Raw genomic sequence first — 27,878 nt, forward strand, 5'->3', positions numbered from 1 at the left:
GTAAGTTTCAATGCAGGCTAATACTTTTTCTCCTTTCGAGTTTTGGAGTTGGAAAACATTGGTATTGAGATTATCATCCAACTCATGCAAGAGTGACTTGAATGTAAGAGTTTTAATCAACTTTCTGCAGCAATGATGCTAACCGGAATTTATATTAATTTAGCTAACGTCTTCTATATGCATCATTGCTTTCACGATAGTGAATGTTTTATTTGGATTAAATGTGCATGTCGAGGGGCGGGTCGCGACTCGCGAGTGTCCATTGAGCGCGCACGGGAGAGTGAGGGAGAGGGAGATGAGGGAGAGGGAGAGAAAGCGGGCCAAGGAGAGGGGGGTTACTTCTATTAGGAATGAGCGATCAGGTGCCATTCGGGAGGGGTCTGAGCTTATCGTCCATGTTGGGAGGATGTATCATTGGTTACTGTTTGGTGAAGTTGCACGCATAGTCTACAATGACAACTTGTGAAAGAAAGCAGCCGAGCAGCGTCAGGTGCACCAGTGCGACCTAGACTTTTTTCAGGCGCACTCTTAAACATTGGCGTTCGCGCTAAGATATCAAGGTGAAAGTGATCATAGCTTGCGTGGTATAGACCCAGCTCCCAGCCCAACTTTGAGAATAGATTAACGCCGATATTTTTTTTATCGCCCGATAAGAGTTGCACGATAACGCAGCACGTTAACGCCGATAACGGCCCACCACTAATGGATTCACACGCATCCTTCTGAGATACACTTACACAGAGACACACTCTGTCTAGACAGACACACACACACACACACACACACACACACACACACACACACACACACACACACAATACTTCATAAATTATGCTGGGACCTCCCAAACAATGCAACCTGCATATCTGTGATATCATTGGTGCACATTTCTCACATATATTTTGTGTTTCCTTAGATTTCATTTCATTTTATTCACTTTCAGTATTTTAGTATTCCTCTACACACACACACACACACACACACACACACACACACACGCACACACACATGTTTGGTTTAGTCTCTGACTGTGTGTGTTGTGCTCTTTCAGGATCATGTACTGCACCGTAGTGTACCCCCTGACCATCTACCCTGCGTTCTTTGGCTACTACTTCTTTAACGGCCTCATGATCACGCTCCAGTGCCTGCACATCTTCTGGGCCGTGCTCATCATCCGCATGGCCGTCAGGTTCCTCACCAGCAATGTACGCACATGCACTCTCATCATGGAACACCACCACACTCTCAACACTCCACCACCACACTCTCACCACTCCACCACTACACTCTCATGTTACATCACTATACTCTGATAATCACACCACTACACTCTCATCACTATACTCTGATAATCACACAACTACACTCTCATCACTATACTCTGATAATCACACCACTACACTCTCATCACTATACTCTGATAATCACACCACTACACTCTCATCACTATACTCTGATAATCACACCACTACACTCTCATCACTATACTCTGATAATCACACCACTACACTCTCATCACTATACTCTGATAATCACACAACTACACTCTCATCACTATACTCTGATAATCACACCACTACACTCTCATCACTATACTCTGATAACCACACCACTACACTCTCATCACTATACTCTGATAATCACACCACTACACTCTCATGTTACATCACTATACTCTGATAATCACACCACTACACTCTCATCACTATACTCTGATAATCACACCACTACACTCTCATGTTACATCACTATACTCTGATAATCACACCACTACACTCTCATCACTATACTCTGATAACCACACCACTACACTCTCATCACTATACTCTGATAATCACACCACTACACTCTCATGTTACATCACTATACTCTGATAATCACACCACTACACTCTCATCACTATACTCTGATAATCACACCACTACACTCTCATCACTATACTCTGATAATCACACCACTACACTCTCACCACTATACTCTGATAATCACACCACTACACTCTCATCACTATACTCTGATAATCACACCACTACACTCTCATCACTATACTCTGATAATCACACCACTACACTCTCATCACTATACTCTGATAATCACACCACTACACTCTCATGTTACATCACTATACTCTGATAATCACACCACTACACTCTCATCACTATACTCTGATAATCACACCACTACACTCTCATGTTACATCACTATACTCTGATAACCACACCACTACACTCTCATCACTATACTCTGATAATCACACCACTACACTCTCATGTTACATCACTATACTCTGATAATCACACCACTACACTCTCATCACTATACTCTGATAATCACACCACTACACTCTCATCACTATACTCTGATAATCACACCACTACACTCTCATCACTATACTCTGATAATCACACCATTATCAGTGTGCTGCTGTCGTGCTTGTCTGCTCTGATGATGAATGTGCCCCCCCCCCTCTCCCCCCCGCAGGAAAAGGTAGAGGATGCCAGGAGCGACAAAGAGGAGACGGACGACTCGGAGGAAGAGGAGGAGATGAAGAACGGAGGTGTGAAGAAGAACGGCCCTGTCCAGAACGGCCACGTCACCCACAACCACAACAACAGCCACCACAAAACAGAATGATGGAGCCACGTCAGGGACCACCAGGACCAGCACCACCACACAGAGCGCTGGGGCAGAGGAGAGGAGAGGAGAGGAGAGAGGAGAGGAGAGGAGAGGAGAGGAGAGAGGAGAGGAGAGGAGAGAGGAGAGGAGAGAGGAGAGGAGAGGAGAGGAGAGGAGAGGAGAGGAGAGGAGAGGAGAGGAGAGAGGAGAGAAGAGGAGAAGGGAAGATATCAGGAAAGGACTATCCCTCCCCCATACATATATTGCCACACAAATTCAAACACATACACACACAACACACAATCTCACTCACTCTCTGTCTCTCTCTCTTAACACACCCACACACACACACACACACACACACACACACACACACTCACACACACACACACACACACTAACCCATTCACCCATTTTATGCATGACACTACAAATTGATATACACACAGGTGTCATCCCAAACGTACATCACAGGAAGAAACACAGAAATCACACAAATATACAACACGCCCTGTTCCATAACAGTCATTGGAAAAGCCAGAGCCAAATGTGCCAAAGCCTTCCTGTGGATTCTCTCTCCAGTGGTGCCTCTTGATGGATAGAGGGGGGGAGAGAGGGAGAGATAGAGTCAGGGAGAAGGAAAAAGGAGGAGGGAGTGATGCTGCTTAATGTCTATTGTCCTTATTTGTGACTTGTGTGCCTTATCTATAGTCCTGCCTCTACTGTGTTGTTTCCCGTGTCAATGTCACCCCCTGAGTAACTAACTCTGAAGTGACCCCAGACTACACGTTCCACATAGGGGCCAGATCCGCCCCAACTCCACGCCACATCTGGTCCAATCAGCAGAGATCCGGGTGTGGTTACCAATCAGACCTGCCTGCTGTTTTAGTCTAAAAAACGATATTTATAACGACCATGTTAAATTAGCCTTACTCTCCAATACAGCGCAACATTTCAACTTTCAGTAATACAGGAGGTACTAGAATGTCCAAGCCTTTCTATGCAATTATTGGGGAATCTTTATTTGATTGAAAACTGGGGGTTACTTTTTGGGAATCTGGTAGGAATTGTCCCCATTTGTAATCAGATGTTTTTAGCGCTGGACTGTTGCTTCATCTGATCGGGTAGGCAAGGTTTCCTAGGTCTGAAATGCCCAGGTCAGAGGAATGAGCTAACTCTGTCCACCAAGCTGGGCCTCTAGCCCGTGGACAACATTAGTCATGACCAGAACCCGTTCTGTACTGCCGCTTCCTGTCTGACCACCAGAACGTTAAGCCACAGCGGCCGTGCCCTTCACAGCAGCCGGGAGCCTGTCCTCAGAGGAGAGCCAGAGGAGCTCCTGCTTGCCTCAGGGCTGTTGTTTTATAGTCCCGCCCAGAAGTCAGTGCTGTAACAGATCTGGGCCTTGTCTGGCATGGACCTGGCTGAGATAAGGCTCACGTCTGGCACACACTTAGCTGCTGTCTGGGTTGCTATGGGTTTGTTGATTCAGTCCCTATGGAAACGTTTCACTGTTTTGATGGGGAGATGATTGAGTTTGTTTAAATGTAATTTTTGTAGATGTACAAAAACCTGAAGAAATGCGGTCATGGATGTATAGATATAAATGTAAATCACTGTGTGTCTCTACAGTTGTATTGTATCTGTCTCTTTATGGTGTTTGAACCAACAAAACACTTCCAATGTTTTTTCCGCTATCAATGTTTTCCAGTCTTTTGTGCTGGAAACCCTGTGAAATGCTGCACCACCAAGACCAGAAGAGTTGATGGTACTTCCATTCCAGCGTAACGGGTGCCTGTGATTCTCACTCTGACTGTCTGTATGTTTCTGCTGGATCACTAGTGCTATGACTCATGGGTATTTTTTTTCCATTGTGTAAATATGATGTCAGAGCGACAGATAATTTGAGGAGAGTGGGCAAGTTCGGTCAGTCGAAGTGGGTTGATTTTTTTTTTATGATTCCATTATGAAAAATTGGTTTCTTTTAAAAGAGTCGGTTGTGAGGTTTTTTTTTTTTTTTTTAAACCTAGACATAGCAGAACTGAATGCAGTTTATTTCTGTTTTCTGTCAACTTGTTTTGATGGTGGTTTACAGCAAGAACTCTTGTTGAGTGGAGCTGCGGTGTTATGTGTTGTCCAAGTGCCTTATCTCTTTTGAGAAGTTTATCACCCAGCCTTCCCCCACCCTGCATCCCTCCGTCTCCTTCCTCCTGTCAGTCTGTGCTCCTCCTCCTCTCTCCAAAAGCTGAAACGGACATGGTGCTGACCTTAGCTTGACCCCTTAGCCAGTCAGCAGCTATTTGGACAGTGTGTGTTCTGATTGAAGCCCTCGTTCTCTAAGGACAGCTTCTTTAACTGGTGTCCCAGCTGATCGGCCTCATCTCCCTCTCCATTCACTTCCTTTGAAAGTGCACTCTGACCAAACTGCACCCTATGTTTGTACTGCTACACAAAACAGACCCCAAATTAGACTGTTTTCATTTTTTTGTTTTGTTATGATGCTGAATTGTTATTATTAATGAGAATAAATAGAATCATGAGTTCATGTGATATGACAAGTGCATTTTCAGCTGCTTTGTCCAGATGAGGAGAAGGTTGCTCAAGTGTTTTCTAGAGAACATGTGAGGGTGGTGGGACATACCCTTTAGAATATACCATACCCTTTAGAATATACCATAGCTGAAACCAGAACTGTAAGTAACTGTATGTTCTAGTAGTGTGCATGTGATGCGCTAGCTACTTTATGCAATGCCACTTCCAAAGCCTTTCAACATTACATTCAGCAGGTGCTTTATTTAGTATTAGGTGTATAAGTACGAAGTCCCAAAAGGAAATTGCTTGAGGAAGCAAATAGATTTACATGCAGTAGGCCAGAGTAACATTTCTTTACATTGAAAAAACATGACTGAAGTTTTATCTGATCTTATTGGGATTGCTATGCACCGAGTAGTCTCCAGGCTCTGATTTAAAGACAGAAACAAGCAATCATGAGCCCAATATCAACCAGATGTGGAACTCTTCTGTGATGATTTCGGCATTGATAAGGCTTAAGTGTAACACAAACCTAAGGCACATGCTTCACAAACATCTTTGACCAATGTCATTTTAATTGCACATTCTATGTGCCATAAACATATAGATCTCACGTATCAGTCTTTAATTCAGCCAAGTGCACAATGGATTTATGCCAAACCCTGAAGCTCTGAAGTATTTAGAAAATAAAAATTAAACTGTACATGTAGAGGCAATACAACAAAACAACGTTGCTTGACAAAGACCTACAGTAGTACAGAGATCAGTTTCTGAACCTTTTGGGAAATGTAACAGATTGCTTTCATTTTGACTAATTACGTGACTTTTCCTTGTATTCCAGAAATTATCATATTTGTTTCAATCACCAAATTAAGGTATCCATAAGGATGCTGTACAGTAATGGCCAGGAATGCAAACATGTAATACTTCCTCAGGTCCTCTAGTCCACTGTATATAGTTTAAGCTATTATAGTACATCCCAAGAAAAGCGCAAACAATTTGGGCAAAAGAAAACATTTTTTATTTCCAACAGAAAGGTAGAATGCGAGGTGTTTATAAAATGTTTAACCAAGCTTGTGTCATTTGTGAAAATCAAGGTCTATTCACTTGACAATAAAGCTAAAAATTCAAATTATGATAGGGAAGAGTGGTTCCTGGGATCTATGAGTGAATACTACCCACATATACGAGGAGGAAAAAGCTGAAATTTTCAAAAAAACAATGACAAGCAAAGAATATTAATACCACACAAGCAAAAGGAAAGATCAGGCTATGAACAACACACACAAGGTCTGTCACTCTATTGTAATGGTAATGTAATATCCACAAATATAAACAGTGCAGAGGAGTCAGGATCTCAAGGACATCCTGACTGGTGTGTGACAGGCGCAGAACCCCATCTCACTTCTCCTCACACCACTGGTTCTCCTTGCGCACTTGGGCCTCCTCCTCCTCTGTGAAGTCATTCTTGATGTTAAAGGTCTTCCTGATCTCCTCTGGGGTCTTGCCTTTGATCATGTTAGCGACCGTCTTGCAGGTCACATCCAACAGTCCTTTTATATCCAAATAGTTTGCGGCCAGAATCAGTTCAAAGAGTGTGCCCTGGTCAACCTTAAGGAACTCCTGATCCCACACTGGGATGTCATCTGTTCTCTTCTCCCGGTTCTCATCATCCTCAGGGGGAGGAGGGTCGTCTTTGTGGTGTGTGCACCACTGGATGACCTATTTAAGATGCACAAAAATGCATTCAGGTCAATAACCATCGTTCAGAGTACAGACAGAGACGGCTGAGATTCTAAAGAATATTTAGTACAGATACAAAGAGGTAGGCTAACTGGTCTAACCCACTTCCAGTGAATTATGCTAAGCTAGACTAACGGTGTCATACTGGGTTATTGCACAAAAAGGATATGTGTATCTTCTTATCTGACTATTGGTTAGAAGGCAAATGAGCCAAAAAAGTCGGTGTGTCTCTTTAAGGGAAGGCCAAAAGTTTAAGCAGAGTGTAATCTCAATATGACGAACAATAACTGCCCATGTTGACAACTAGGAGCCTTGAGAACTATCTGACTTCTTGAGACAGGTGTAGGTGTTTTGACCAACTTAGAAGAGTTAACATAGCTAGCGGCTATGTAACGTGAGATCAAGGATGATACCATCATAATTCTGATGAGTGGCTAACGTTAGCACATAACTCCCCCAAGAAATGTCCAGGCGTCCTTTCCTTTGATTTTTTTTAAACTTCATTTATTGTAAAATGAACAAAGAGCTAAACCCCAGTCTCAGCTGTAGAGTGTTCAAGAAAAAACTAGGCTAACGCTATCGCTAACTCGCATCGTCGTCATGGAGGGTGGTATGTTGTTCAGAATTTCCCCGGTCGAATTAGCTAGCTATGCTAGACAGCTAGCCAAGCAAGCTGTCTTATAGTATATCCAGTTTAAAACAAGTTTAACTTATATTTCATCAGCTACCTGTATAAGCTGTGTAAGACCCTAACCTTCAAAATTATAGGTCTTGTCAGCTTTCCACCAGATTGAAGAGGAGATTTGTGTTGTGTCATGGATTGAAGCTAACAGTAGTTTACGTTACCTTTTTGAGTATGGCTGCATTGACGTTAGGCAAAGGAACTGGATCATCGTCGCCCTCATCATCCATTCCTAAATCTTCGAGCATAGTCTTGATGGTTACTGACTGCTTAGCAATATCAACATCAACCTCAAACATCTCCCCATCAGAACTTTGCAATTTTATGGTCGGCATTATGAGAGATTTCTGACTACCCCGACACTAGGCGTTCGGCATCAACAAGGCCCGTTTCTAACGCAAACCTGGGGCGGGGCTTCACTTATTGGGTTTGACAGCTTTTACGTCAAAATATCTTTGACCAATTGGCGTTTAGAAACTGGTATTTTGACCAATAGCCAACGAGAGTTACAAATAGTTTGCTTGACTTGCGCTTTTTCTGGAATCCCCGGCCATCTTGGATAAGGAGGGGGTTTAAACCAGAAAAAAAAGCAGGAAAGGCAAAAATACACTTATTTTGCTCTTTTTGGATTTCGAAAATATCATCATTCGCTAAAATGATATAGAAAAATCGCATCAGGATTTCGTACATGTATTTATTTCTGCTTAAAATGTGCAAGTAACGTCAGCTAAGTGAGGAGTTCCACCAGAAAACAAGGTTCGGGGATTTTCAGCTGATAAAGTTGTTTTGTTTATGTTTCTTCAATTCGGACATGGACTCTTCAAACTCAGGTTGGTACATATAATACAGCATGCGTTAACTCTATATTTGTGCCTTATGATGACATGTAACTTATTTGGCTGAAATGATGGTAGTTTCAGACCCAACTGCCTGTTTCTGACGATATCGTGCGACCATGGTGTGAACCTTGTCTGGCGGTTAAGCTAGCTAACGTTAGCTCGAAACACAAGGGTGTTGTGTCAGCTAACATTTACTGGAACAGCAGTGGTCACATAGTTAGCTATTTGACAGTTAGCTTGCTTCAGTTTAGCTCCTGTTGTAGTTAATGTGACGAAGTATCTGTTCATGAAAATATTTTTACATTTGCTCTTGATGTCACTAGATATCTATACTCATGTTAGTCAAGCCAGTATGTTAGCTAACTAACTAAACTAACATTACAGGACAATAACGTAAGGCAATCTCAAGATAGCCATGCTGTGTGTTGACCTAAGTATCCCTAACATTAGCTGTGATGCAAAACACTTCATAAGTCAACAGTTTTGGTGTTGTGTAAGCTTGAAGTAACATGGATAGTATTTCGCGGTTACTCTATGTGCTATGTTCATCAAAAAGTTTAGCGGAAGAAGCAAGTTGGTTGAGAGGGTAGCAGCTAACGTTAACTTTTAAGTTGCCTGTGACAAACTTTCCAGCTTCAATGCTAATGTTACTTCAGAGAGATTTGCCGCCTGAACATGCTATTGCTCTAGGTCCGTTTCCCAAATGCATAGTTGACAACTATTATAGAAACTACCTTGGTAGAGTCACTGGCAAAGGTTAGTTCGTAAATATGAGTTACCCCTGCACACTTAAGCTTTTTATTGCCACATATCACTGAAAAAAGGACTACATTTGTTAGCTCTTACTATAAATGTGACCGAAATAACGACCTAATATCAACACCGTATTTCTGTATTGTGTAGCTACCGTGTCTCATTCACTGTCAACTCAGATTGGGCAGTGACGTTACCATAGAAAATGCATCGTAGTTAACAATTCTTGGGAAACGCATCCCAGTGGTTGATTCAGAAGAGGGTATCAATTGGCTTTGGAGTTATTGAACGACCTACACTTTTCTTAAAGCGATCGTATGATGTGTGATTTAATGTTGCTGTCGCCTGTTGCTGTTTGCCTTTCAGATATGCCAGACATGTCTCCTATGGGGCTAGGAGCATCAGCGGGATCCGGCGGAGCTGTCGTTGCGAAAGGCAGCACCAAGAGACGGGCTGGGTGAGTTTGGACCCGACTGGCTTGGAGCGCGGTTGACACTAAACCGCATGCAGAGTAGCCATACTTTGTGATTAGATTTCATTATACAACCATGTGCGTTTGGAAAGTCCCGACGTGTGAACAACATCCATGATATGTGTCCGTAAATACAACTTCCCCTCACATTAGCTTGCAGTTGTCAAAAATTGAGCAATCTATCCGGGTACTAACATCGATTACCCTGTCGCTTTCAGCTCTGATTTCGATGACGATGATGATGGGGGCAAGCTGTTCAGGTAAGTCTACCAACGAATCGATTTTATCATGCGCCACTTGATGATGTTGATTGTCTTCACTGGAAATGGACTTGATGTTAGGAGTCATTACAATGTAATATGTTAATTTAATGTGAAAGTAAGCCTATATTGTTCCCGTCTCTGGTGCTTTCAAGATTAAACATTACATAAGTAAGCATATGGGCAAATGCAAACAGATTATAGTTTGCATAAAACCTGTCACTGAAATGTTGTTGAGGTAGTTTTTTTCCCTTTGTCTAGATGTGATGATGATGGGGCTGGTTCAAATGATAAAGAACGCTTCGCCAGGTGAGTCATACTGAAGCTAAGATAGGCATAAATGAAGAGGAGAAAAGTGTGTGTGTGTGTGTGTGTGTGTGTGTGTGATGGCTTTTATGGCTAGTAAAGTACTGATAGATTCAACATTTTTCTGTTTATCGCCGTTTAGATGTTGAACTGCTTTTTCCCTGTCTGCGTGAGCTTATTCTTGCATTGTTGCCGTAGGAATTCACCACAATGAATGGCGCAAAGAAAATAATTTGCACTCTGAAATGTCCACCCCCCCCTGAGGTTTCCTAGTCGGTTAATTTACCCAAAAACAGTGTTTCAGGTCTTACTATCAAAATCATTTTCTTCTCAAAGTATGTGTTCATAAGTGAAGAGCAATAGTGGTTTGGTAGAGCCGGCTGTTTGGTTCAGTGTTTTCTTTGAGCCTCTCCCCCCCTCTTCTGCCCTCACTCCTCTGTTTCTCAGGCACCCCCGTCTCTTCTCTTTCAGTTCACTCAGTACTCTCCCACTCCTGCTCTCTCTTAAGGACGAGCTGCTGTCTATCATTTGAGTAGATCATTGACGCAGGTTTATTATTATTTGTGCATTCATTTCTCTCACTCTCTCTCACTCTCCTCCTCTGAATCGTTCTGTCTCTCCTCTCTATCTCTCTCTTGTCTGTTCTGATCTGCGATTCAACAATGCTCTGTGTTCTCCGTCCTGCCCAATCTTGTGTGCGTCTCCTCCTGCTCCTCCCGCTCCTCCTGCTCCTCCTGTTCTTCTCTCTTCCTACTTGCTTCCCACACCTGTGCGGTCCCACCTCCTTCATCCACACCTGTGCGGTCCCACCTCCTTCATCCACACCTGTGCGGTCCCACCTCCTTCATCCACACCTGTGCGGTCCCACCTCCTTCATCCACACCTGTGCGGTCCCACCTCCTTCATCCACACCTTCTCCTCTCCACTCTCCTCCTCTGCTGGCCCATGCTGCCCCTTTTCCCTCTCCTCCTCCTCCTCCTCCTCCACATCTCTGCCTCTCCTTCATCCACCCTTCATCTCTCCTCCATCTGTCCTCCTTTCTTAAACCCCCCCTCCCATCCCTCTCTCCTCCTCCCTGCATCCCCCACCCCTCTCTCCTCCTCCCTCCTCCTCCGTGGTATTTCTCCATCCTCCTCTGTGAGCGTAGGGAGAACCACAGCGAGATCGAGCGGCGGCGGCGGAACAAGATGACTGCGTACATCACGGAGCTGTCGGACATGGTGCCCACCTGCAGCGCTCTGGCCCGCAAGCCGGACAAGCTGACCATCCTGCGCATGGCCGTGTCCCACATGAAGTCGCTCCGCGGCGGCAACACCACCCCCGACGGCACCTACAAGCCCTCCTTCCTCTCAGACCAGGTGACCTGCTCACACACACACACACACACACACACACCTACAAGCCCTCCTTCCTCTCAGACCAGGTGACCTGCTCACACACACACACACACACACACACACACACACACACACACACACACACACAAGCACAAGCAGTGTGCAGACACACATTCCCTCAAGCCTTCATACACGTGTCTCTTACAGGGTAGTAGTGAACACACACACACACACACACACACACACACACACACACACACACACGCACACACCTACAGAGCCCCACTTAGCTCCATAAGAAAAACTCAGTGTCTGGCATAGACTGACCCTTTTTGTTGGCCACTCTTGCTTGGCTTGTCTCTGTCTCTGTGTCCCCACAGGAGCTGAAGCACTTGATCCTGGAGGCAGCAGACGGGTTTCTGTTTGTGGTGTCCTGTGACTCCGGGCGCCTTGTGTACGTCTCTGACTCCGTGACCCCCATCCTAAACCAGACACAGTCCGATTGGCTGGGTTCTTCCCTGTACGATCAGCTCCATCCCGACGACCAGGAGAAGCTTCGAGAGCAGCTCTCCACATCCGAGAACGCCAATAATGGTCAGTCTGTCTGCTGACCCTAACAGCAATCTATGTAGAAGAGTCATATAAGGGATAATGTAATAGTTTGCCACAGTTGACAGTTGTTAGGTGTTGCCTGGCAACATACTTAGTAGCCGAGTTTCAGTGAAATTCCATTGCAACCAGCGAACGAATTTGTTGCAGATTGATATGAAAGACGTGAATTAAAAGCACAAAACCCGTTGCCATTGGCAGCGGTCATTATACCTTCGGAGCGGTGATTATGCAAAAATAACTGACTTCAAAGTGAATGGGAGCTCCCTCAACATTCTAGAGAGCCGTATAATAAATATATATATATCCATTAATGTATGCTTATCTCCCTTAACAATGGGATTATCTTCTCTGATTGGCTGATGGGGTGGTCATTAACTTCATATAACAGGCTACCTCTGAAGTAGTTCCAATGTGTTGCTTGTATCACACTTGAATATTAATTCGCCAAACTCGTTGCAAAGTTTAAATGAACGGTCACGTTGCATCCAAGCTGAAATACATACGTTCAGAACATAGTAACATTGTAGCAACGACCTCGTCGGCCGTTATCCCTTACAAATGTATATCTATCTATACTTTTACACACACACACACACACACACACAGTCTGTCTGCTGGCCTCAGAACCAGCGTTTCTTTGTCATCGCCCAGGGTACTACAAGATTGGTTTAAACAGTTAATGGTGCTAACAGCAATCTATGTATTAGAGCCATAAATAGTATATATCCATCCATACGCATAAAAACAATATAGACATACATCTATCTACACTTTTACACACACACACACACACACACACACAAATATACAGCTCTGGAAAAAAGTAAAAGAGCATAGCAAATTTGATTAAGACTGTCAACTCATTTGAATGCCTCTCAGCAACTGTAGGATGGCATCAGAAAAATGTGCAGAAGTTTTTTCCAAAGCTGTATAGATCATCCTCACACTCACTCACTCACTCTCTCTCACACACACACACACACACACACACACACATAGGCACACAGGCTTCAAGTCTCCGTCAGTAGTGCTGATAATGACTTGGTTGAATGTGGAGTAATTAGCAGTGGTCAGTTCACGTGTGCTGTAGACGACGTGCGGTAGAAGCTGTTTATAAGTCTGCTTGTTCGAGGCTTGATGGACTTGAAATGGTTACCAGAGGGCAGCTGTTCAAGTAAATGGTGCCTGGTGTGGGAAGGGTCTTTCAGAATGTAGGCTTTCAAATATCTATTTCTGCACTGAATCTATTTATGTGGCCTGTCTGAATATCTTCCGTATCGGCCCGAATATAAGACTACCCTAAATATGAAATGACCCTCCTTTTCAGGATTAATTCTATATAATATATATAATGCTGATGATAACATATGGATGAACTCATTTCACTCATATTTTGGGATGAATGTATCATTTAAATTAAATAAATAACTTATAATATGGTAATAGTTTTTAGTTTAGTTTTTTTATTCACAATACCACTTCAAACAAAATATTACAGTAGGGTTATAAACTTAAAATGGGTAAAGTGTAAATATGTTAATTAATGACTTGGTATTTTTGTTTATAATTAATAAAGTTCAAAAGAGAAACTGGTATGTTACCTATTATTATTATTATTATTATTATTATTATTATTATTATTATTATTATTATTAAGAAAGGAACCATGGCCTCAATAGCTTTCAATAACTGCATTAACCATACACATCCAACTGTACAGTCTTGAAACAAGCAGTTTGAACACTGGCAGGTGTTGCCATATGAAAACACACTGGCATATGATCAGCATTGCCCATCTGATCCAGTGGGTGAGAGTTTTGCTTAAGTTGATCACGTAGGCCACCACTGGAAACAGTAGCTTCTCCTTGAAGGCTGAGGACAAGCGCTGGGCAACACTTCTGCCACGCAATGACACTCCATTGTGACTCATCATTAACCCTATGAGCCCTAAGCTGTTTTAAGGGCATTTTCACTACCTCTAGTTAGAAGCATTTATCCTGGTCATTGTAAGTGCCATTCACACATGCTACATATTGTTTTTTTCAGCACAGTCTAGGCTATCCAGATCTGCCACAATATCATGTATAAATACTTGCATTGATTTGATTTAGATTTTTAAATAATAAAAAGTTGAAAAGCGTACTACACAAATTCTTACATTTTGATGTGTATCTCACCACAGCAAGCTCACATCTCGACAAAACTTACATGGTTATGTAGGCCTGACTGTCCTGAACACGGCAATATAAGAACCATGGTGGAGGTATACTTTGGGGCTGAGCAATTTACAGAAATATGTGGTGTGTGCCTTCCAGAAATAAATGGCAATTTTTATTTAGTGATGAAAAAGTGACTTTTTGGCACTTTTTGCACTCCATATTTGTGAAACTAGCTGATCTGACATGACTTGTTTGCGGTAGGACACATGACGTGCACAGATGATGATTCTCTATAATATTTGTTTTACTGCATTGCAATGAACAAAGTAAAGGCAAAAAGTGTTTATTTGTCAAACAAATTTGGATGCAATATGAGTCTTGAATTGGATACCATACAGGAGTGTGCTAGGATCTCAAAACCGTGTTATGAACGTGACTTGTCATAGAGAAACACATGATAACATTGGATTATGAACATAGGCTATTCTACACAAAAACAGAGGTAAGTGGAGCTAAATGAAGTTATTATTTTGCTGTCACTTCGTCTGTTTTATGGCCTAGAAGGTTGTATTTGGTATCTGTGGATAGCTCTAGCTCTCCTCTTTCATCTGACATGCGTGCCAAATCTTTTTGATCGCGATTTCGGGAGGAAATCAAACAAGTGTAAAGGTAGCCAAAGCTATATGACATTATTATTTGTTTGTAACTTCGTCTGATTTTATCATACGAAATGATCGATGTATTTGGTATCAATGCAAAGCTCTGCTTCTCCTCTTTCATTTGATATGCGTGTCATGTCTGTGCGATGCGTAGTCCGCGAGTAATTTAAGCGAGAGTTCTGGATGCGCCGGTGAACGCAGAGCAATATAGACTGTAAATATGATATACTTTGATTTAACTTCATGATTTTATTTTATTTTCATACTTGATCGTACAGACAAGTGTCTAGTATCGTTGGAAAGCCCCGGTTCTGCTCTTTCCTGCAATATAAGTTTCATCTCGCTGTGACTAATAATAGCGGAGCAATGTAACAAAGAAAATGTGTGCGTTTTTTGACGCACTTTGCGTCCGTCGGGCTCATAGGGTTAAGGCCAGTTTTAGAGTCAGTGGGTGTGTTTAGCTCTTTTAGCGGTCTCCAAAGCCTTCAGTTGTATGACTGCTCTGGTAATGGTCTTTCTTTCTTTCTTTCTTTCTTTCTCCCTCTCTCTCTTTCTCTCTTTCTCTCTCGCTCTTTCTCTCTCTCTCTCTCTCTCTTTCACTTTCTCTTTCTCACTGTGGGGTTGCTCGTCTCCTCCGCAGGCCGTATGTTGGACCTGAAGACGGGGACAGTGAAGAAGGAGGGACAGCAGGCCTCCTCAGCGAGGATGAGTATGGGCGCACGCCGCTCCTTCATCTGCAGGATGAGGTGAGGCTCCAGTCCTGCCCCTGCACCTGCTGCCCTCTCATCTCCCAAAGGAAACACACACACACACACACACACACACACACACACACACACACACACACACACACACACACACACACACACACACACACACACACACACACACACACTCACACTCACACACTCACTCACACACTCACACACTCACACACTCACACACTCACACACTCACACACTCACACACTCGCACTCCAATGGTAGACACATGCGGCAGTCGAAGTCATAGTGTGGACTGTGACTATATGCACTGTGTATGTGTGTGTGTGTGTGTGTACAGGGTTGGGATGTGTCCAGTGGAACCTGTGTCGATGAACAGACTGAATTTTCTCCGGAGCCGCAACAGGTGATTAGTGCTTATATTCTACAGCTCCGCAGCTCTCATTGTTATCAGTGAGGACGTCTACTGGCCTGGCATTGCTCTCTTCTCATAAGCATCTTTACTCACAGTACCTACCGTCATTTCCCCACTATTAGCCTCTCATAGTTATCAGTGAGGACGTCTACTGGCCTGTCATTGCTCTCTTCTTATAAGCATCGTTACTCACAGTACCTACTGGCCTGGCATTGCTCTTTCCTTATAAGCATCGTTACTCACAGTACCTACCGTCATTTCCCCACTATTAGCCTCTCATTGTTATTAGTGAGGACGTCTACTGGCCTGTCATTGCTCTCTTCTTATAAGCATCGTTACTCACAGTACCTACCGTCATTTCCCCACTATTAGCCGCGGCTTACACATTCTTTTTGGAAGATTTCTTGAACTATGAGGTTTATACACAGGCGCAGTTAATATGGTGTTAATATGGTATAAATACGGTTTTGTTTCTTTTAACTTGCATAAAACACTGCTCTGCGGCTTATACACAATGCAGCTGATACACGGGAAATGACTGTAATCATAATTAGTGGCTAGTGGTCATTAGCTTACTGTGCTGTCAGCCTTCTGCGTGTCCCGGTGATGTGCATGTGCCTCTGACTGTGTCCCCTGTTGTGTGTTGGCAGGAACGGCCTGGGTCCAGTCAAGGAGGGGGAGCCCCAGTATGTGGTGGTGCACTGCACTGGATACATCAAGTCATGGCCCCCTGCAGGTATGATGGGTGTCTCTAAACACCTCACACACATTTGATTTTACGCATTTTGGACTGCCAACTTTTTGAGACAGTTCTCACCCTAAGGGCCTGTGCCCACCAATCAGCTTGTGTGTGCCGGTGGCGGCTATGTTCTATACAGATCCTATGAGTCCAACGCTCGGCGCTATGTTCTATACAGATCCTATGAGTCCAACGCTCGGCGCTATGTTCTATACAGATCCTATGAGTCCAACGCTCGGCGCTATGTTCTATACAGATCCTATGAGTCCAACGCTCGGCGCTATGTTCTATACAGATCCTATGAGTCCAACGCTCGGCGCTATGTTCTATACAGATCCTATGAGTCCAACGCTCGGCGCTATGTTCTATACAAATCCTATGAGTCCAACGCTCGGCGCTGACCGTTTTCCTTCCCCCGCAGTGTCCAGACTCCAGAGCACTGAAAGTTGAAATCTGTTCAACGTTTAGAACCACACTGGTCTCGCCATTGTCACTTCTCTCTCCCAATGACCAATCAACACCTCGTAACCTAGCAACAAAATAAACTAAACACTTCGCTGAAGCGCTCTGAAAATGAAGTTGAGGGCGCTGTCTGTGCAGAAGGACGCAGTTGATGGACACGGGCCCTAATTCCCTGAGTGTCTGGCATTGAGATTCTGAATGCATTTTAGTCAGGATTCTCCAATTCCTTTGTCTGTATTCTGCTGTTCTGGTTTTGTTGTTCTGGTGGTAAGAGTTTCCTTTTTGGGTCTTCTAGGTGTGACGCTCTCGGATGAAGATACCGACAACAGCCAGAACAACCGCTTCTGTCTGGTAGCCATTGGTAGATTACAGGTACAGCTACATGTGATGTCCTGTGCCATTGCTTCGAGTAGTGTACACACACATCCACACCCTGACTCTTCTCCGTTGGCACTGTTTAGGTGACCTGTTGCCCCAACGACAGCAACGCCAGCAGCCTCAACGTCCCTGTGGAGTTCATCTCCCGTCACGACTGTCAGGGCATGTTCACCTTCGTGGACCACCGCTGCATGGCCACCGTGGGCTACCAGCCGCAGGTACAGCAAAACACCGTAAAGTCAAGTCAAGTCAAGTGAAGTCAAGTGATTGGTATTTAACAGGTTCTTTTATCCAAAGCGACATAAGCCGTTTTCAGGCGTGATACCTTTCTAGTATCGGTATATCGTGCAACACTAGTCCGTATATCGCAATTATCCAATGATCGCAAAATGTGCAGAAAGCCTGTTGTGTCTGAAAACGGCTATAGTAATGTAAGTCTATAGACTCGCAACGGTGCGTTCAGTTACCCAACCCAACCCAGGCTGACTGAGTCCAGCTCGCCTGTATGCTGTGAATATTGCAGAACAGCATCCATCGCACCCATCTGCATGTAGACGGTTCATATATTTTTTAAAAAGTACCCTGAAACTGGGAGTGTAACTTTTTGAGTTATCTTGCTATCAAACAAACAAACAAACAAACCCCGATGTAAACAACCTCCTTGGCGGAGGTAAAAATGTAAATGAAGAATCACATTCATTTTGCTCTACAAAACCAGTAGGGGGCAATGAGATTACTTTCCCTCCCCAGTGGAAGAGGATGGAAATGGCTATATGCTGTTGTGGAGTTGAAGTATTTTATTCAGGTGTGTTTCATTTTGCTGTGCGTTTGTTGTGCAGGACCTCCTGGGAAAGAACATTCTTGAACTGGCCCATCCTGAAGATCAGGGGTTACTTCGAGACAGTCTGCAACAGGTAAGGCAATGCACATACAGTAATTTCCTGTTTATTAGCCGCATTTTGTATAAGCCGCAGGGCAGTGTTTTATGCAAGTTAAAAGAAGCAAAAGCATACTAATACCATATTAACTGTCCCCGTGTATTAACCCCATAGCTCATGGCTAATAGTCTGGAAATTACACTGTACAACATGCACTGTCTTACAATACATATGTGAGATGTGCTGCTAATATTTGAGATGTTCTCCCTCCCTCCCTCCCTCCCTCCCTGTGTGTGTGTGTGTGTGTGTGTGTGTGTGTGTGTGTGTGTGTGTGTGTGTGTGTGTGTGAATTCAGGTGGTGAAGTTGAGAGGGCAGGTCATGTCAGTGATGTTCCGTTTCCGCTCCAAGACCAACGAATGGATCTGGATGCGGACCAGCTCCTTCACGTTCCAGAACCCCTTCTCCGAGGAGATAGAGTACATCATCTGCACCAACGCCAACGTCAAGTAAGTCCTATTAGCCATGTAATTCACACCCGGACCATACATGCGTGCATTCACACCAGTACCATACATGCGTGCATTCACACCAGTACCATACATGCGTGCATTCACACCAGTACCATACATGCGTGCATTCACACCAGTACCATACATGCCAGTACCAGTACCATACATGAGTGCATTCACACCAGTACCATACATGCCAGTACCAGTACCATACATGCGTGCATTCACAAACATATTCATACAGAGTACCTGCAGGGCCTTAAAAGTATTGAATTTTGTTTACAAAGTCTTGAAATTGATTCTCAAGGTCTTATTTTTTCCTTTGGTAATGTTAATGGATACCGTAACATCAATTAATTTCCGTAGAGACCATGATGTTGGTCCGAGGGGGAAGATATTCATCTCTTCAGAAACTGAATAAACTATCGCTTCGATTTTGAAACTTGTTCACAGTTCTCATTCCCACTATTCTAAAGTGAAAGTGTGTGTAAGTGCAGGTGCATCTGAAATGTTAGCGGGAAAGGTAGGGATGTCACAAGTGGGATAGTTGAAACTCTGAGAATGACATTCAAAATGAGTAAGAAACGGGTAAATTAGCCTAGCAATGTAGCAGCATGTTTACCTCTAATGTTGTGAATGTTATCAGTATGTTGATTCAGGGTGATGTCACCATGCAGTTCTGGTGTTTGGTGTTAATTGCACATATTCGCTTTGGACAAAGGCGTCTGCTAAATAACAACAATAACAACAGCAATATCCAGTCCTGTGGTTTTAATGATGAACTTGAATGACCCTTCCTCCACCCTTGAGATGGTGCATGTGTGTTGCTGGAGCCTCTATGTGGAGGTCAAAGGCTGTAATTCAGTGACCGACTTAATGATTGAGTATGTACAGTATGTGTGTTTCAGTGACCGACTGAATGATTGAGTATGTATGTGTGTTCCAGTGACCGGCTGAATGATTGAGTATGTACAGTATGTGTGTTTCAGTGACCGACTGAATGATTGAGTATGTATGTGTGTTCCAGTGACCGGCTGAATGATTGAGTATGTATGTGTGTTCCAGTGACCGACTGAATGATTGAGTATATGTGTGTGTTTGTCTCTCTTCTCCTGCCCTCTCTGGGGCATTTGGGTGACAGTAGAGCACCGAATCAGGACTCCCTCACCCCCCTGTCGTCCCCAGGGGGGGCACTGCCGCTCACGCTGGGGCAGAACAGCCCTAATTGCCCCCCCGCCCTCAGCCCCCCCGGGCAGGGACCGGTCAGGTGAGACCAGAATGACCCCCCCCCCCTCTCCGCTGCACTCCGGTGCTGGAGCCCTGGAAACACACCTTGACATGGCTGCTCTCTACCTCTCTTCCATCCTTTCTTTCTATCAACCTTTTTTTCTTTGTTACTCTCCATCTGTTGGTGATGAGGACATGTGCTGCTGCTGCTGCTGTGGGCTGGTCTCTTCCCGTTTACTTTCGCTGTGGTATCCATGGTGAAGGGAGTGTGTTGTATTTTGTTTGCAGGTGATGGGTTTCTGGTGATGGTGTTGGTGATGGGCCTTACTCATCTTGCCCATATGACTGTACTAACTCTCCCTCTCCCTCCCTCCCTCCCTCCCTCTCTCTCTCTCTCTCTGTCTCTCTCTCTCTCTCTCTCTCTCTCTCTCTCTCTCTCTCTCTTCCTCCCTCCCTCTCTCTACAGGCAACTCCAGCAGCAGGCTGAGCTGGAGGGCACTGGGGGCAGAGAGGGTCTGTATGACTCTACCCAGGCGGCACTGCCACAGGTGAGCTGGTCTTGAGCACAGTACTACAGCCTGTTTATGGAGAGCCTGTTCACTCCCTGTTAACTGGTCTTGCACACAGTACTACAGCCTGTTTATGGAGAGCCTGTTCACTCACTGTTAACTGGTCTTGAGCACAGTACTACAGCCTGTTTATGGAGAGCCTGTTCACTCCCTGTTAACTGGTCTTGCACACAGTACTAGAGCCTGTTTATGGAGAGCCTGTTCACTCACTGTTAACTGGTCTTGCACACAGTACTAGAGCCTGTTTATGGAGAGCCTGTTCACTCACTGTTAACTGGTCTTGCACACAGTACTAGAGCCTGTTTATGGAGAGCCTGTTCACTCACTTGTTAAGTGCCACTTTTTCAAAACTGGTTGCAGTTCACCCTTAGTTTCCCTAGGGGCAGTCGCCAGTGAGGAATGAATTGGAGTCTATGGGACTAAATAGTTTTTTTGTTTTTTGTTTTCACTTGCTTATTGCCAACAAATATTTTATTGCAGTTTCACAACTACTGTGTGGATTTTCCCTCAGGTGCCCACTCAGGCAGTAGTTGGTCCAGTAAACGTAAACGCCTCCAATCACAGTAAGCCGCTGGACAAAGGGGAGCTGTATGCCGAGCGAGACCCCCACTTCTCTGACCTCTTTGCAGGTGTGTGTGTGTGTGTGTGGTTTTGTTGGGGTGGGGTGGGAGGATGTGTTTGTGATATCTGTACTCACTGGCAATGACATTGAATTTGTGAAGCTGTTGCTCCATGCTTTTTGCATGTAAATGTGTTCTTATAAAAGGCCTTCATGACACTTGCTTGTGTATGTTGTGTGTGTTGTGTGTGTGTGTGTGTGTGTGTGTGTGTGTGTGTGACCTCAGACCAGCCCAAGCCCCTGCCCACCACTTCTGCCCCTGCCGTCCAGCAGATGTTCTCCCAACCCAACACCTTCTCAGCAGCTGGACGACCCGCTGACTCATACAGGTACCGCACACACACACACACACACATATACACACACACACTCACGCTGCCATTTACCAAACACAAAAGCGATATTGTGTTTTTTGACATTAAACATTCAAATGATATTGAATAATAAGCATGTAAATATATCCGGGCGGGTGGGTGGGTCCCATGACCCCAAAGTCTGGCATGACCAATCCTCAGGTCGAAGAAGTTTGAGAGACCTACAGCGACTACAAATGGCATAGTATGCATTCATGTGTAAACCCTGCTGCTCTGCTCACTGGCGCCCTCTGCTGATCTCAGGCCAGTGGGACTCCCCCAGCAGATGGTGCAGGTCCCCCCATCGGCAGGCCAGATGCTGGCCCACATGTCCCGCCAGAACGTGCCAGGAGGGGGCGCCCCCAACACCGCCAGCCCCAACCAGGCTGGAGCCATGGGAGCCAACGCAGCGTGGCAGGGACCAAGGCCCTCCTTTAACACACAGGTGGGTCACACACACACGCACACGCACACACACACACACACACACACACACACAGGTGGGTTACACACACACACACACACACACACACACACACACACACACACACGCACAGGTGCAAGCAGTAATGGTGCTTTGGTTGAACAGCCTCTTATGTGATCTTAGGAAAATGACAATGTACTATCAGCATTTAAGGATCAAAATTCCAACAACAATTGTGGCAATGTTATCCTAGGCCCTTTTTGAAGAGCACCCTGTTATGTATCGATGATTACAACAAACATTGTTTGACCTAGAGAAGGGTTCCTTCTTTTTTGCACATAGGCCACTACTATACACGTGCATAGCATACAGCATCTGATGACCATCGATTTATTTGATGTTCTAGGCTAGACACTAAAAATGACCACTCTAGATTACGCCATCACTCATAAATGCAGAAGTAATCGTTTTTTTTAATATAGGCGTCTTGTGCGTCTCCACGTCTCATGATTGGCCAACATCATCCCAACACCGAGAACGTACTCAGATCTGAGATGAGAGCCTAGTTTTACAAATAGATCACATAACTGCTGTCATAGTATCACTTAACTGTAAGGCTTTGGCTATAAGGCTTTGTGTAGCCTCGATGTAAAGATAGTCTGGATAGGTCTTCCTTGCCTCTTAGTATACCCCACTGGTGTGGTGTTCATTTATGGATTTCTGTTTTATCTTTTCACATCCAGCAGGGGGCAGTGCCCACAGTGAAGTCTCCCCCGTTTGGCATGGGCGACTTCACTTCATCTTCCTCCACCAACTCAGCCTCGGGGTTCGGGCCGATGGGCACCGCTGCCACCACCACCCCCTCCAACGTGGCCACCTACCCTGCCCTCAACTCCTCCAGCACCTCCACCAACGGCTACGGTGAGCGGGAGAAACACGCAGCACAGCTGGAGACTTACTTGACCGAATGTTTGCTGTGGGCTTTTTTCAAATGTGTTTAATTTTATCATCCTTTTTTTCCATTGCAGGAAATGGCAGTCAGGCAGGAGCGCAGTTCCCCTCCAGGCCAGCAGAGGCAGTGTGGGGCCAGTGGCAGGGCCAGCCTCAAGGCCAGGGTGCTGCTAACCCTCAGGCCAATCAGGCGGAGATGTTTCCGGTGAGTCATTGCACTCCTGGACATGGCTTGGTTTGTAAACAGCGGGTGCCTCTCATTTGGTCTTTTATACATCCTCCCTCTCTCCTTGGGCCTCGATCCTCACTGATCTACATAAGGAATGATGGGGCGGCAACAATGGGATAGTCTATCCAGTGTTAGTTAGATCAGTGGGAACGCCCCTCGAGGATCAATCATCGAGGATCGAGGAGAGATGTTGAGGCACCCAGTGACATTGCACCCAGCATCCTAATTTTCCCGTTCTCGTTCTCACCTCTCTCTCTACCTCTCTTTTTTTTCTCTTCTGCAGGATGTTTTGTCCGGATTACTGGATCAGTCGGCAAACTTTAACGGCGAGGACTTTGGCGAGATTCCCATGTTTCCCTCCTTCAATGAGTGAACCAGTGTTGAATACATTTTCTCTCTTTCCCTCTTTCCTTCTCTCTCTCTCTCTATCTTCTTTCCGTCTCTTTCTTTACAAGGCTGTTTCTTTTCCCTTATTCTCCTCTGGGGGTGGAGCCCTCTGTATGACTCCCTTGGGTGGGCTATTTTATGTTTATTTTTTACCAAATGGAGGTTGATGATGTAGGGGTAGGTCCAGAGAGAAGGATGTTGAGCCATGGAATCTGAAGGTGACCCCAGGTGACCCCAGGTGACCTCCGGTGGTGGGAGAGATCTGTACTGCATCAGGACCGGATGACAACAGGGTGTTTTTCCTAGAGTCTGCAGAGAATGAGGAAAGGATCTCAAAGGAAAGTGATAACAGGACTTGTAGCTGTCAGAATTACAGACACAATTCCACACTCAGCCATTCGGCTGTTTGAGTGGCCACACAGACACACATTGCAAAAAAATATATATATAATCAAGTGTTATTAATCTTATATTAAGATTTTTAAAAAATGTACGGTATTGCTTTTAGTATACAGACATTTGCAAAAATTAAATTAAGTCAAATAATCTTATGAGAAAGTGCTAGTCTCTTTATACTGAAAACAATACATCTCGATTTTTTCATCTTGATATACGATTGATAACTCTTGACTAAATTGTATTAGATTAGCAGTTTTTGCAGGGCAGTACACAGAGTAAGCGCACAATCGCACAACAAAAGCACAAAATGTCCCACACACTGGTGCACTGCCACTCTAAGAACTACTGCACACTTCCCCCCTCCACAGACACACACACACATACACACATACTGTACAACACATACAACACAAACATGTTTTTTTGATGATTTTTTTTTTTGCTAGATTTCTCTGTAGTCTCCATCTGATGCAGGAGAGTCTCAGGCCAGAGTTAGGCCCGAGAGACCCAGATGCGTACAGGCATCAGCTGTGCTCTGCCTCCTCAGGTCTTAGGAGCTCATGGCTCAAGAGACACAACCCCCGTCTCAGAAAGAGAAATGTGGCACTTTCCTTAAGAGTTGAGCCTTGACCCCATGGGGTCACCGCAGTGCACTAGGAGTGTATCAAGGTCAGAGGTCAATGCCCTATGGGCCGGTGCGGAGTGGGAACTCGACACCCATCAGCCCATCTGTGTCTTCTCACAGCTCTTCCAATGAGTCACCTTTCAGTCCCCGTACACACACACGCGCGCGCAGCGATCATGTTTTACGAGCGTACGTCTCGGCCCATTCCTATGCATCTCCGCTGTCCTATGAATATTGTATTGTGTTGTGATGGAAGGGGAGTGGTTCTTATAGGCCACGTTCACACACACTCACACACACACAGACCTCGACCACATTCACAAGCGCAGACACACTTCCCAGCTGTGGTTGGAAGTGCAGAAGGGCGTTCCTCAGTAACTGGAGAGCAGCAGAGGTGGTCAGTCCCACGCAATCACTTGGTCACGCTTAAAGGAAATGAGTCGCTTAATGGAAGTAGTGAACTGAGGGAGCGTGTGTGCTGCGGACTGGACTTGCAGACCCTCACACAGCCTTCACTTTAGAATCCTCCGCGTCCTGGAGAGACCCTGTGCACTCTCCTTCCACTCTGCACTTGTGTGTGAACTTCAGTTTGTTTGTTTGTTTGTTTGTTTTGTTTGTTTGTTTTAATCCTCTTGAAATTGTAATCAATTTTTCTTTTTTCCTTTTTTTTATTAAAAAAAAGAAATATTGAAGACCGAGGTTAAAATAAAAGCAATAATTATGTGCAGGAAGTTTGTATTTTAAAAGCCATTTTCTGTGTTGCTTATTTGGTCTTTGTTGATGAGCGTTGTTACAGGTTAAACTTTTGAATCATGCACTAGATGAGGCAAAGCAAAAAGAAAAAAAAAAGAAGAAAAGATGGGTATTCTCAGGTTTCTTTGGCCCTCGGTCCTCCTCTCCTCTCCTCTCCTGTTCTCTTCTAAAAAGAAAGGAGTTTCTTTTGGTGCTCAATCCCCCCTCACAACTCAACCTGTCACTGAGGGGAACCGTGTTTACCGTTCACCTCAGCATCCCACAGTACCTCTGGTTCTGCTGGTTCTGCTGGTTCTGCTTAGATAGAACCGAGTTGTCTGTCAGACTCCCTTCACACCCTGGGACCGATTGGTCTCCATAGAAACCCAAATATTTATTAAAATAGTGATTGGGTCTTTTTTTTTTTTTTGAATTATTAAAGCAAGATTCGTTTTGTGATTGACATTTTTGGTATTTTTGTTTGATTCTCAGGCATGTTGTCATTCTCTAGATTAAATAGAGTGGGTTAATTTGCTCATTATCTTTTAGCTGTAGGAGGTCCTTCAGATTGGCCTTTTGAGAGAAGTGGGGCCCGTTTTGGACACCGTTGGGGGCCACTGAATCCAAAGGCTTGAGAAATCCTATCACGTGAAATGTGTTTGTTTTTTTTTCTTCTTTTTTTTATTCAGATGATTTTGATTGACACCCTTTTTATGTGTGTGTGTGTGTGTGTGTGTATTGATGTCTGCACATGTTTGAAGGAGACGGTCTCTCACAGGTGTCAATACATGTATGTAACATATAAAAGTACACACACCTGTCTTTAGTACTTTCCCATTTTTTAAAAGGGCGATATTTGTCTTGTCGTCTGTGCAAATTTGAAACCACTTTGGTTTTCCCGTGTCCAGGTTTTTACAATGATGTGAATTGCAGTTTATATATTTCACTTAGATACACAAATATATGAAAAAAGATATATGTATATGAAATGTTAAACAAAAGAAAGAGAATGATGTTTGTTGTCTTTTTGTATTAAATTACATTATATTGTACAAAAACGTTGGGCCTTGTTTTATTCTGCGGCTGGGCCCAGGGCAGGCCTCATCAGCCTGTTAGTGCTGTATCCGTTTCCTTCCTCTTGTGTCTCCCTGCCAGGTAATGGACACACACATCTGCTTTATTCACAGTGGGATCAGCTTGCCTGGTGCTTCTCTGGCCCGTTGCTGCTGTATCTCCCCAGCGGCCGGGCCGAGTGATCTCTGTTAAATTGGGCGGATCGCCTTACTCCCTCACAGCTTCGTCCTGTTTCACTCAGCCAGCCCATGCCAAGCGGAGCAGGAAGCAATCTGTCCACGGCTGTTTGTTTGGATTGGGCTTCATGTGAAGCCATGGTGCTACATGCCCTTCACATGCTTAATGTGGCCCATCAACATGCAAGGGTGCAATATTTTCTATCCCTCATATTTCTTGTTCATAGTGCTTTTCTCATTTTTGCTATTAGCAAATCAGTGGAAGCAAATTCCAGCCTTGTTTATGGTTGGATGGTTTTTAGTCAAATCACACTCCAGGTTTTATGTTTATTGCCGTGAGGTGGCACATGAAGAGATGGCGGTGGGTTAGCCCTGGGGACCTGGCCATTGACAATCCTCTGTTGCAGGTCACTGGGCCTGGGGGAGTGTCTGGCCCATGGATCTATACTAGAGTGTCATTATAGATGAGACGAGACAATCCCCAGCCAATTCTTAAGCTATAACAGTAAAGCCACAGACCCCTGTTCTTACTGAATTCCATTTTCACTCCTACACCTTTGATGACAACAGTCTGAATGCACAACCCAAATTGTCCCCTGCAGTCTCCATTGGACAGACTTCTCTATGCTAATACCAGAATATTGTGTGTGTGTGTGTGTGTGTGCACGTATGTTAGGTTAGGCTGACCCATAGTACCAGAATATTGTGTGTGTTCACGTATGTTATGTAAGGCTGACCCACAGTACCGGAATATTGTGTGTGTGCATGTATGTTAGTTAAGGCTGACCCACAGTACCAGAATATTGGGTGTGTGTGGTGTGCACGTATGTTAGGTAATGCTGGCCCACAGTACCAGAATATTGTGTGTGTGTGTGTGTGCATGTATGTTAGGTAAGGCTGACCCACAGTACCAGAATATTGTGTGTGTGTGTGCATGTATGTTAGGTAAGGCTGACCCACAGTACCAGAATATTGTGTGTGTGTGTGCATGTGTCCTGAGGTTAGGCTACCCCATAGCTGGCCGGACCCCCAGCATCGG

General features: G+C 44.5%; 3 protein-coding genes across 6 annotated transcripts in view; 2 read left to right on the forward strand and 1 right to left on the reverse strand.

Annotated features, from left to right (window-relative positions):
• The window catches only part of cers2b (ceramide synthase 2b), a 31,019-nt gene extending 25,845 nt beyond the window's left edge, over positions 1-5,174 (forward strand). Inside the window, exons 10-11 of the mRNA XM_062538110.1 lie at positions 1,052-1,205; positions 2,482-5,174. Of these exons, the coding sequence (XP_062394094.1) occupies positions 1,052-1,205; positions 2,482-2,634 (307 nt within the window). The 3' untranslated portion in view covers positions 2,635-5,174. The remainder of the gene's footprint in view (positions 1-1,051; positions 1,206-2,481) is intronic.
• Positions 5,175-6,152: 978 nt separating this feature from the next.
• Positions 6,153-7,981, reverse strand: LOC134082412 (S-phase kinase-associated protein 1-like). The gene is made up of 2 exons (XM_062538111.1): positions 7,738-7,981; positions 6,153-6,870 (listed from the first exon to the last, which is right to left on the reverse strand). The coding sequence occupies exons 1-2, from the start codon at positions 7,906-7,908 to the stop codon at positions 6,550-6,552; spliced, it is 492 nt and encodes a 163-aa protein (XP_062394095.1). The 5' UTR covers positions 7,909-7,981; the 3' UTR covers positions 6,153-6,549.
• A 126-nt stretch (positions 7,982-8,107) lies between these two features.
• On the forward strand, positions 8,108-26,641 carry arnt (aryl hydrocarbon receptor nuclear translocator). 4 transcript variants are annotated; one of them, XM_062538106.1, is made up of 21 exons: positions 8,108-8,403; positions 9,532-9,622; positions 9,856-9,897; positions 10,159-10,206; positions 11,351-11,561; positions 11,921-12,134; positions 15,611-15,716; positions 16,033-16,098; positions 16,758-16,843; positions 17,604-17,680; positions 17,770-17,904; positions 18,526-18,600; positions 18,920-19,071; positions 20,216-20,341; positions 20,768-20,849; positions 21,382-21,499; positions 21,716-21,818; positions 22,107-22,287; positions 23,010-23,187; positions 23,295-23,422; positions 23,730-26,641. In XM_062538106.1, the coding sequence occupies exons 1-21, from the start codon at positions 8,385-8,387 to the stop codon at positions 23,817-23,819; spliced, it is 2,328 nt and encodes a 775-aa protein (XP_062394090.1). In that variant the 5' UTR covers positions 8,108-8,384; the 3' UTR covers positions 23,820-26,641. The 4 variants fall into 4 exon arrangements, with proteins under 4 accessions (XP_062394090.1, XP_062394092.1, XP_062394091.1 ...); XM_062538108.1 differs by having other exon boundaries at positions 23,013-23,187; XM_062538107.1 differs by having other exon boundaries at positions 20,219-20,341.
• Positions 26,642-27,878: the final 1,237 nt, after the last annotated feature.

The sequence above is a fragment of the Sardina pilchardus genome, chromosome 6 (genome assembly GCF_963854185.1).
Source record: "Sardina pilchardus chromosome 6, fSarPil1.1, whole genome shotgun sequence".
Classification (NCBI taxonomy): Eukaryota; Metazoa; Chordata; class Actinopteri; order Clupeiformes; family Clupeidae; genus Sardina; species Sardina pilchardus.